This window comes from Rosa chinensis, chromosome 4, assembly GCF_002994745.2.
Source record: "Rosa chinensis cultivar Old Blush chromosome 4, RchiOBHm-V2, whole genome shotgun sequence".
NCBI classification, from domain to species: domain Eukaryota; kingdom Viridiplantae; phylum Streptophyta; class Magnoliopsida; order Rosales; family Rosaceae; genus Rosa; species Rosa chinensis.
In genome coordinates, this window is record NC_037091.1 from 34,785,743 (window position 1) to 34,797,593 (window position 11,851).

General features: G+C 36.9%; 2 protein-coding genes across 2 annotated transcripts; both read left to right on the plus strand.

Annotated features, from left to right (window-relative positions):
- The first annotated feature begins 587 nt into the window (after nt 1-587).
- Nucleotides 588-1,564, plus strand: LOC112199172. Its single transcript, XM_024340226.1, has 6 exons — nt 588-592; nt 676-840; nt 922-1,023; nt 1,112-1,178; nt 1,265-1,363; nt 1,475-1,564. Exons 1-6 carry the CDS (start codon nt 588-590, stop codon nt 1,562-1,564), a joined length of 528 nt encoding a protein of 175 aa, XP_024195994.1.
- Nucleotides 1,565-7,505: 5,941 nt separating this feature from the next.
- LOC112199954 (deacetoxyvindoline 4-hydroxylase) lies at nt 7,506-10,297 on the plus strand. The gene is made up of 3 exons (XM_024340948.2): nt 7,506-8,141; nt 8,381-8,702; nt 9,802-10,297. Exons 1-3 carry the CDS (start codon nt 7,630-7,632, stop codon nt 10,054-10,056), a joined length of 1,089 nt encoding a protein of 362 aa, XP_024196716.1. The 5' UTR covers nt 7,506-7,629; the 3' UTR covers nt 10,057-10,297.
- Nucleotides 10,298-11,851: the final 1,554 nt, after the last annotated feature.

The following is an 11,851-nucleotide window of genomic DNA, read 5'->3' on the forward strand; positions in this document are numbered from 1 at the left end:
AGTTGCAGTCTGAAATACATGCCAGTATGTGGTTTTGCAAGATCAAATTATTTCATACTTAAATCAGCCAAATAGGCCCTGTAACTTTGCTATATCCAGAATTTATGGAGGATGGTGGGCTGCACTACATCATAGTCTAAAGTGTTATTATGACTTAACAGGTCATATAAATAGCAAGGAGAGGTAATTGAAACAGCAGTAGAACAAGTTCACCTCTTCCTCCTCGGAAACCATAGGTAATACTACCATCTCTATAAGAAGGCAAAGTTAAATTTGAGTTCTCTTGTTCTGGCTCAAAATAACAGATATATAAATGTCTTTGAGCTTTGTTAATGGTTTATTTTAATCATACAAAAATATTTTATTCCACTTTAGTATCATTATTTGTATTGAAGTACTTTGTTGAATTGTTTATTCTAGGATTAATTGGATAGTGAGACATTGGGGCAGATTATAGTTACTAGTTTTGGGAAGGGCTATTACTTGTTGACGTTTCCATGGTCAGGTTAGATTGTCATTGATCTTTTCGTTGGTTTTCCATTTGTTTGTCTTAGTCTTCGGTATTCTTTATATGAGGAGCTTCATACATGGCGTAAGAACCTTCTTACTCAACACCCAAACTTTGATTTTAAATGTCCCAAGTTTCAGCAATTTAATTAGTCTATTTTGACACAGGCACCTACATGAAACTCTTACTGAGAGAGATGAGTTGGACACCTTTGCATTCATTGATCCTGCAGCCACATATAACTATGAGAGATCGGGATTTGGTCCTTACTTAGTGGATCGGTTGAAAGAGGGAAAGACTGATCGTATATTCTTTATACCCTACAATCCGGGGTAAGTATTATTTTTATACTTTTAGTGGTCAGCTGCATTCTGCTTGGTTAGTTGCATCTTGTGGGCTATGAAATAATGTAGGGAACATTGGATTTTGACAATCATTTGGGAGGATGAAGTCTACATCTTAGACCCTTTGCCAAAACCGGTCCATTACACAGCATGGGAAACTGCAGTGATGAAGTAAGCAATGTTATGCTTCTTCATTTTAACTTATTTTTCACTAAGTAACATTTCTGCTGAAACTTGACACACTTGGTGGTGCATGCAGTGCGGTTAAAAGTTACAATGCTGAAAAGGGGAGGGCTAACAAAGTGCCTAAATTAAGACTACTCCCGGTAAGCATTGTATATGTGGTTGATTGAGTTATAATATTTGATTTAGAGTGATAAAGTCTTTCGAATTTAATAACGTGAATAAATAGGGCGTACCTAAACAACCGGGCGGAATTGAGTGTGTCTACTATGTTATGCGGTACATGAAGGATATTATTAATGATGACACACTTTCCTTTTCGACCAAGGTATACGTATTAGGAATTAACAGAAACTTTGGTTTAAATATTAGCGCATTTCATTATGACTTACATTGATATATGTTTGTTGTGTGTGTGTGTGTGTGTGTGTATTTGTAGTGGGCAGTAAAGACTCGGAAAGGATATACCCAACAACAACTTGACGAGGTGCACATGGAGGTGGCCGACTACTTGCAGACCTTGTTGTAGATTCTGACTAGGATGGGGATTTTGAGTAAGGCTAGATAGCTTTTGGTTCACTTTGACTACTTACAGACCTTGTTGTAGATTCTGACTAGGATGAGGATTTTGAGTAAGGCTAGATAGCTTTTGGTTCACTTTTTTTGTGGTAGATGAAGTGAATGCAGCAATTATGAACAAAATTGCTATATATAGGCATTATTAGGCTAGCCTTATAGTAGGTTAATTGGGGTTTTGTTTTGCCTATTTTGTGAACTGTCAATGATGATGATTTTGGACAAAATACCCCAATATATATTGAAATCACTTTGGTCAACTGTGGATATTGCAATATTGTATAGCAGCAGCTACATATTTTGTGGACATCAATCCTCTTATTTTAAACTGATGTCTATGTATAAAGTTTAAATAAGTTATAGCTATAAGAACTGATGTCCAATAAGAGAGATACATCAGTTCCACAATCCAAATCGATGTCCCATTAACCACAGGAAATCGAAGTATTATGTTGGAATCGATGTGCCATAAGCTACTACACATCGTCTTTAGACAAAGATCGATGTCCAATATAAGTATTGCCATCGATGAGGACAAGAAAACCGATGTTATGAAAATATATGAACATCGTTTTTTTTAGTGATTCGATATATTACATAGCATTAGACATCGTTCTTTTACTGGAATCGATGTAGTATAAGATGATTAACATCGTTTTTTCCCTAGAATCTGATGTTAATGTAAGTAAATAAATCGGTTAATATAATATTCAACTGTGTATATTGAATTAGGAATGGTAGGATATGAGCCAAATTACACGTCTAAATCATGAACAACAAAAAACGTTCATGGTAACTGATGTGTGAAACAATATCAGTCATCATTTTAAGTAAATAACGATGTTAAAATGTATAGTTGGGCTGTAGGATCTATATTTCTATAAGCATTAAAGCCAAAAATATGAGGGTTTAACAATATATAAACATACAAATTTGTCAGAATTTAAACGTATTTACATCGATTTATAATGAAGAACCGATGTATATAATTATACCAGACATCGGCTAAAAACCGAGGTCTGCATTTTCCAGATCTTTCTCATCACCCACTAAGACATCGGTCAGAATTCTTTTTCTCATCGGTTTTTGGCCGATGTCTGAGGCCATAATTCTAGTAGTGTTTCTATCAACCACCGAGTATTCAAAGTCCGTCCTCGCTAATTTATGTTGTAAAAATTTGGGTTTTTTTTTTCCTTTTGTAAAATTGATTAAAATAGAAAATAAATTTGGTAAAATAAAAGAAAGAAAAGTTGAGATAAAAATAGATAGGCTAATATATATATATATATATAGTAAAACCAAAGTGAGAAAACAATCAGGAGACGAACTGAGAATTAATAGACAAATCAGGTGTCCGATCCAGGCACTGTAAAGTGTATGACCTTACATATATGCTCGATTCCCATATAAATTATGGAAATTTGCTAATGAATATGTATCATTAATTGACATACCTTCTTATGTTTTGTTGATAAAATTTGGGAAATTTTTCCGGCGGAAGCAAACGGAGGAAACTAATAAATCGTGATAGTCATTCCATTACTAACGGAGTGTCTACAGACCGGGTTTTGAATTAGATTGGATAGCAAGACGGCAATCAAATTCCGTTTTTAGTTGTGGAAAGTCCAGAAGATACTTTGTATACATATTCATCAAAGCCTTTGAGTACTCCGGCATTCAATCAATATTAATTCGATTGAATGAGTAATTGACTTTTACTTAATATACCATTTATACCTTATATACCTTTTTTCGTTAACCCCTAGTCAAGAACAGAACATAATAGGGCGTCCTCCGATTGAGAGAATCTTGACTTTATCAGCAATGCCTTGAAAGAAATTACGCTTAGGTTGCCCATGAAAGATTGGAACTTCTAAGTAAGAGAAAGGCAATTCTCCAAAAGGAATACCCAAAAGAGAATAGATAAGAGGACGTCTCACCATTGCCGAATGACCAAGGTAAACATTAGATTTGCCTTTGTTCAGGATTGATTGCTATATAGGTTTAGAAGATGGAGAAGGGCATCACATAGTGAATGACAACCCATGTAGATCATGTAGATGTAACCCACTTGGTTTTGTCTGAGTGGGAAAGAACGACCATGGACAAATTGATTCAAGATGCTTTAGGCTTAGTTTGGGATTGCTGTGTTGTGAGAAGAAGCACTTATAAATTTGCTGTGAGAAGAAGTACTTCTGGATTTGCTGTGAGAAGAAGGAACTGAAGAGAAGAAGTACTTCTAAATTTTCTTTTTGAGATGAAAGAGGTCAAAACTTTATTGAAGAGCTATTACATATGTAAGAAAAGGAGGAACTGAAGAGAACTTAAAACAATGGCCAACACTACTAGAGTGAGCTACCAACATATGTGCAGCAGTATTGGCTTCCCTACGCACATGGCATATGCGGACATTAGGCATATTGGCTATCAGTATCTTCAAATCATCATAAACTCGGCCAAGCAGAGAAATATTGGCTCTGTCAGTACCAGTAAGCTACCTTTGAACAATCAAAGAGTCAGTTTCTCGTCTTCCCGGACCATCTCCTTCATCGGCATTGTCCTCTATCTCGCTAATCTATGAAGTGTCCATACTTTAGATAACAAACCTGTAATGTATTACTATCTCATTAAATTTGAACATATAAATGATATTAATATCGACAAACGAGCACAAGTAATCAATCTAGTAACAAAGACCAGTTTCCACAAGGTACTAGTATCATTAATCAAAAGAAAGTACCATCAGTTTCAACACTAGTGGATTCTTCTTTCCCATCTGTTTTGTGTGATGTGAAAGAAAATTAAAAGAAAAAAGCTCAGAACTACATATTCAATAGGCACAATCAATTGCATAGATATTATGCCAAGAACAAGTAGAAGAGCATATGCTCAGCTTTTTTCTTCTCTATTCTTTAAACCTTGGCCTGCTTCCTTATGGGGTATCTGAGAAGGTTTGATATCGAGAGTGTAGCCAATGAGATCTTTCAATTTATGAGATACATCAGCACGCTCTAATGGCCTTGTCTCAGGCACATCTGTGGTTAAGACAATCATCAACCTGTGGAGATAACTGAAGATCCTAATATGGGCCCCACTTACACCCAAGGCCAAGAGTGTCCAAATGCAAGTTTAAGCTCATAATCAAACTTGGTATAACAGTTTACTGAGAGCTGATGAAAAAGGTTGCAAAGAAAAACTCACCAGGATGTTTATCTCCTGGACTTGTTTCTGTTGATCATCAACAGAGGCTTTATTAGCCATGCCAATAATCTCGTCTACATCTCTGCCTCATCAGCGTCCTTTCCCATTGTAGCTGGATATACGAGTCTTCCATAATTAACGTTCATGATATTCAAAACAACAGATAATGCAGCATGCAAACTATATATATGAGAATGGTAACACCAATTCACATGCAGGAGCATTTTGGAAGTTAATATAAAGAACATATGTGATATATTTAAACAACAAATTGTTCTGTGCTTTAAACTATTCGAAATCTAAGATTAATATTTTGCAAGAGAAAAAGGACTCAATGGTGCAAAAGTTTGTAGTGGTGGTTCAAGTCATCAAGTGTTATGCTTAAGCATTTGAACTTTAGTATTATGCTGACTTCCTTCTTAAGACACAATTAGTTAGTGAATTAGTTAGAACATGAGGAATGAGGAGCAGCAAATGTGGTATAGATAAATAGAGATAGATCTATTAGTCATGGCTGCTAATCCTGTACAGCATGCAATGAAAATAAAGAACTGAACCGATGAGAAACTAGCAACTCTTTTTGGGGTAAACATTTGATTTCCTTTTGTTATGAAGGATTGTAATTACATTATTCCCCTATTGAAATACAAGTAGGCTAAAATTGTATCAAGTAACTAGATGGTCAGACTCTCTACTAATAACCGTTTGGTCCAAGATTTGCACATGAGTAATAAATCATCTATTAACCCGATATACATGCAGTTAGCTTTGGGATTGGATAATAGGTTCATATTGAAAGATGGTAATGTGACACCAACTTGGTATATAGGAAAAGGCGGTTCATATCTGCCTCAAATTGTAGTTTCCTCGGATTCTTGCCAAACAACTGATAAATGATTGCAGAAAGAAAAAAATGGACTAGATTTTATTTTCTACCAATGGAATCTCTTTGTGAATCTAGACCAAAATCTAGCAAACAGATTGAGGATTTATCTTTTAGAATCTGGAGACGATTAATGCTTGAACTGTTCAATGATCGTAGAAAGAGAAGGAGGAGAAGACAATCAGAAATAGGGATCCTTTCACGTGTTTCCGATGAGAACGATGATGCTTCTCAGAGACAGAGAAGGAGAAGAAGTGGAGGCCCTCTCTCCCCATTTGTTCCGATTAGGATGAATGATATGTACTTGACGGAAAATAGAGGAGGAGGAGAACGCGATGTGTTCGTCTCGCCCAGATGAAGATGAAAGACCTGTTCAATGTAATTTTCACAAAAAGATGAGGATAGAATAGGTAGTTTGAAATAATTCATTAAACGACCTCCATGTTTTTCCAATTGGTTCCGCAAAAGCAAATTTCAAAAGCTACGATTTGTAGCTTCTCAAAAACACAGGTTAGGAGAAGCGCTTTAGACTAAAATCAGCTTTAAAGAATTTTACCAAACAGCCCAATCTAAATTCAAAAGCACTTCTTGACTCAAAAGCAGTTTAGGAATCAATAGCAAACTGGGCCTTAATTCTAAATATACTAAAGGCAAACTATAGTTTTCCTGTTCATTTCGCAAGCGACAAAGGGAGTGAATAGTGTATCCAGAAAAGACCGTTATGCCCTCCTTTGAGATTTTCCTTTTTTGTTTTGCTGTGTATCGACCGTATCTTGCCCTTGCTCTTCACTCACAGTCTCAGGCTACAATCTGACGTTGCGTTGCTGTGTTCGTTTGTGTGCTGCTGGTGCAGAAATAGATTGCTCTGGTACTGATCTATAGTCTTACGGTAATGCTCTTCTGCTTGAAATTGAATTGATTTTTGTCGGAAACTGAGTTATTTGCTGGTTTTTTGTTAAGTGGAAGAGATTGAGATAATCATGTCTATTTTTCTTTTAATCTCTTCGATTTGATTGTTTCGTGCTTGGGTTGTTCTGTTTTCCAACAATGAGTTTTTAACAGTTTGGTTTCTCTTCGGCTTTAGGATAATCGTGTTTGGGTAGGTGATCTGCTACAACTAAACCAATCGTGCTTGGGTTTTGAAGATAATCGTGCTAGACCAACCAGGTGAGGGGTTTTGTGCTATGATCGACATAATCGTGTCTATTTTTCGTTTAATCTCTTGAAATTGATTGTTTCATGCTTGGGTTTCTCTTTTCCTATATTAAGACTGGGAGGTGTTCTGTTTCGAACAATGAGCTACTGTTATTGGAAATGTTTAGTGTAAATTGAGATTGCTATCTTAGTGAAGCCTCTTTCTTCGGTGAGTATCATCTACAAATGATCATCAAAATTATAGATAAAGCATTTTAAGTTGATGTTTCTTCGGTTGTGATTACAACTGTATTACATACACAATTTGCGGGGAAAAAAAAAATGTATACCCGCAGCATCATGTGGGGGTGATACGTAGTGTATACAAAATGTCACACTTTTTTTTTTTGAATTTAGATTAAATTTCTGCAAATCTAATAAATTGAAATATTAAATTGTAAAAATCTACCATTTTTCTAGTCCTTAATTTGAATTAGATTTATTTCTGGCAAGCAATTTGGATTAGAATCGGAAAAGTAAATATGTTAAAGGTGTTAATGGCAGACATAAAAAATGGTGGTTGGTGGGTATAACGTCTTTTGAATTGAAGTCACCAGAGGTTAAAATAAAAGAAAGAAAGGTCCATCTGTACTTGTACGTGTCAAACTCAAATTACATTCACACTGCACTGAAACCGCGTGGTTTTGCATGTCCAACTCCTTGAGCGAAGAAGAAACGGATCCTCATTTCCGAACTCTCCAGTCAGTCTGAGTCCGAGTCATTGATCAGATTTCATAAAAATGGTCACCGGGAAATCAAGCGACCCAGAGCGTCTGCAGCAGCTGAAGGCCTTCGACAACTCCAAAGCTGGTGTCAAAGGGATTGTAGATGCCGGAATCACCAAACTCCCACCAATTTTCGTCCGTCCAAAGAAAGATCCCTCCGTCGTTGGATACCGTACGGTTTCAGGTCATTTCACTATCCCAATGGTGGATCTGGCTGAATATAACGGAAGGCGTGCTGAGGTGATCGACCAAGTCCGGATGGCCTCAGAGAGCTATGGGTTCTTCCAGGTGGTGAACCATGGGATTCCCCAGAGAGTGATGGAGGAGATGATGGAGGCGGCCCGTGTGTTTCACGAGCTGCCAAGGGAGGAGAAGGCGGAGTACTATAGTAGGGAGATGGGGATGAAGGTCAAGTACTATGCTAGCAGTACCATGTATGATTTGATGTTTGCTGATTGGAAGGACACTTTGCAGTGTATCGTAGGTGATGAGCAGTTTGATCCTCAAGAAATTCCTCTCGTTTGCAGGTATATATGTCCGTCCGAGATTGATTTGTCTCGGATCACATCATCTACATATGTGATGACCAACAAGAAAATTTTGTTATTAAGCATGATAATAATCACAACCGATATAAATTTATACCTATCATTTTCATACATTGTTAGTCATAATCACTGCTTTATTTATTTAATCAAGCATGATATGATATCATATATCTACTTAGACATGTTAATTAATTTGGTTTCCTTTGTGTAATCTCTAGAGATATAACTATGGAGTACTCTAAGCACGTTCACAAATTAGGTGTCACTTTGTTTGAATTTATATCTGAGGCGCTTGGGCTCAAACCTAATCACCTCAAAAACTTGGATATCACAAAGGGGCATATGATTCTTAGTCATTACTATCCACCATGCCCTGAGCCTGAAGTGGCTATTGGCACTGTCGAACACTCAGATCCTGATTTTATGACCATCCTACTTCAAGATCAAATTGGTGGACTTCAAGTTTTGTACCAAAATCAGTGGATTGATGTTCTTCCTGTACCTAGAGCTCTAGTGGTGAATATCGGAGATTTCTTACAGGCAAGTTTTCTATATATATCGATCATATATATTCATAAAGGTTGTTTGCTATTGTTTCACTACATATTGGAGTTATATACGAGTAACTAAATTGCATCTTGTACGTAACTTTTTCTTTTCACATAGCATAGGAGATGTACTTGTGAATAATATGATTTTCATACGTTGTCATTCAAGAAACAAATCGGCAATACATACGTTGTCATTCTAGAGATAAACCGGCAATATATACGTTGTCAATTCGGAAAATTTAGATATAGATAGAGCAGGAATTTGCAGTTAACGTACATACAACATTTTTTTTTCTTTTTTTTTTTAAAGATGATTAAAGGATTTCACTCCTACCCCCATAGTGACTCGAACCCATGACTTCGAACGTACATACAACCTTTTTCACATGGACTTTTCAATCCATTGATTTATTACTAGTATAAATAAGTTCATTTTCATTTCTTCACCTGGTTATTACTTGGCCATATTCTTTGTTGACTTTAACTTAATGATTTGAGGATAGTGAGATAAAAAATAAAAAACTAATACTTCCAGTGCATTCCAGGTGAAACGGTCTTACATGTATGCGTGTGTCCACGCGCACGTGACTGTGTATGTATGTTTCAGTGGTGTTCACCTGGTCAGTTGCTGACCAAAGAATTTATGCTCAATAACCCTTAGATTTACATCCAAGGGTGGAAAACAAAACACCTCAACTTAATAATAATTCTCTCTGCCATTGGATTTACATCTAAGGGTGGTTGAGCATTATTTTCTTGGTCAATAACTGACCAGGTGAACATTTTCGATGTATGTTTATTGATTAATTGTGTCCAACTCCTTATGTCGTTCACTACAAAAGTTTCCAATAAGTAGGCCATCACGACTCAATTACATCGGACATTCTCTTTTTAAGTTATCTTCTTTGTTATTTTAAACACCGTACCACTCATGAATTATTTTAGAGACTTTTTAAAAGGGATGGTTCTGTTGCATTTTTGAACTTTCACAATGTTTGAACTTTAATCCATTGTCGATTTCTATTTCTCTAGCAATCATAAATCAATTCATTAGTGTGATTATCTGATTAATGGGTGCATTGATACAGCTAATCTCAAACAATAAGTTTATAAGCGTCAATCACAGAGTATTGGCTAAAAATGAAGGTCCAAGAATTTCGGTGGCATGTTTTTTTAGACCTTCCCTTGAAAACTCCTCAACATTATATGGGCCAATCAAGGAGTTAACATCAGAAGAAAAACCTCCAATTTATCAGGAAACAACAGTGAAAGATTATGTTATGTGCCACTACAAGAAATGGGAACTAGATGAGGTCTCCGGGCTAGAAGACTTGAAACTGTGATATAACTGAAGTTTGTCCTTAAAAATGTATAACCTGGTAATAGTTTATGCAATAATTGATCAATCGATCTCTTACTTATCTATAAACTGTGAAAGAACAGAAGTTTGTCCTTCAGAATGCATGCTCTAGTAATAGTTTATGCAATACTTGATCAATCGATCTCTTATTTATTAATAAACTTAATGTACTTTTTGGTGTTAGCCTTGTCACATCACCTTTAAGGATCTTTTGAGTGTTTGATTTATAGGTGCCTATGAATGTCCGAAGATTCTGCTATCCACTGTTAATAGATTATGCGGAAATTTATTGCCAGTGTCTTTATCTACTCAATAGATGGAGGATATATATTGTATATAATGGTCTATATCTATTGAAGTTCGTGTGTAATTTCTCCATATCAAATACTAGTTTTTTTTTTTTAACCAAGGGAATTCATTTCATTCATCACAAGTCAGAATGATACGAAAACATACCTTCCCTTGCCAACTAAGTTTAGGACGTGGTATGCTAGCACCACTCATTAGACAATCAGTGCTCACTTATTTTAAAGCGAGTCTAAGAACTATGAAAACAAAACATAGTAAATAGGCAAAGTTCAGAAAGTAAAAATTAAACTTAAATTTCCTCCTTGCCCTTAACATTTGGCTAGGAGGCTTGGAAAGACCGTAAAAGTGACTTTCTGAGTCGATTCTCCTAGATTCCACAGACGAAACCCTGAAGAACCCGAGCCCATTCATGAATTGATAGAATTCTCCGGGGTGCCAAATACGAAACCCTAAAGGACCCAAGCTTATCAATTTGGGCCACACTTGGGTCCAAAACCAAACAAAATGCCCACCTATTAAGGAAACAGCTGGCCTGTTTGATTTAGGCCACCCACACGAAATGGGCCACCCAAATGATTTGGACACCCCACCAGAAGTAGGGATCCTCTCACCGACGACTATTGTAACCTCCGCCATCACCGACCTCGCCACGTTACGCTCCGATTGAAGAGTAGTGTCTGCTGCCGCCGCTCCATGGGACTGGAATCCTTTGATCACAGTCACAGTACGGTGGACGACTTTATCACACCAATTCAAAGCCGACATCGATTCACCTAGCCACTGCTGGCCTGCAATCCACTTCAAACCCAGTGCCAAGTCGGCTCGCCATTCTTTATCTCCTAATTCAGCCTTAATCCACGTTAAGCCTGTAAGGTATCAAGAATAATTCAAGAACACAAACAATTGGTGTGAATGATCTCTAGGATTACCACCAAATCACAAACAATTGGTGTGAATGCAGTGTCTGTTGGTACACCCATGGAACCTGGTTTAAAGTTGTCAGATAAGACTGAGTTACTCAAAGATCCAGAGAAGTAAAGGAGTTTGGTTGGAAGATTGATCTATCTCACAGTGTCAAGGCCAGATATTACATATCCTGTTCATATATTAAGCAGGTTTATGCATTAGCCTCGAAAAGCCCATTGGGAGACAGCTTTGCGAGTGGTACGCTACCTCAAGTCAGCTCCTGGTCAAGGCTTATTCTTTTCCTCAAATAGTAATCTTCGGCTACGAGCTTTTTGTGACTCAGATTGGGCTGGGTGTCCACTTACAAGAAGGTCTACTACAGGGTATTTTGTGTTCTTAGGACCTTCTTTAATCTCATGGAGGTCGAAACGTCAGAAGACAGTCTCTCTTTCTTCAGCTGAAGCAGAGTATCGTGCTATGACAAGAGCTTGTTGTGAGTTGACTTGGCTACGTTATTTACTTCAAGACTTGGGGATTTTACACCAGGAAACGACATTGCTTTA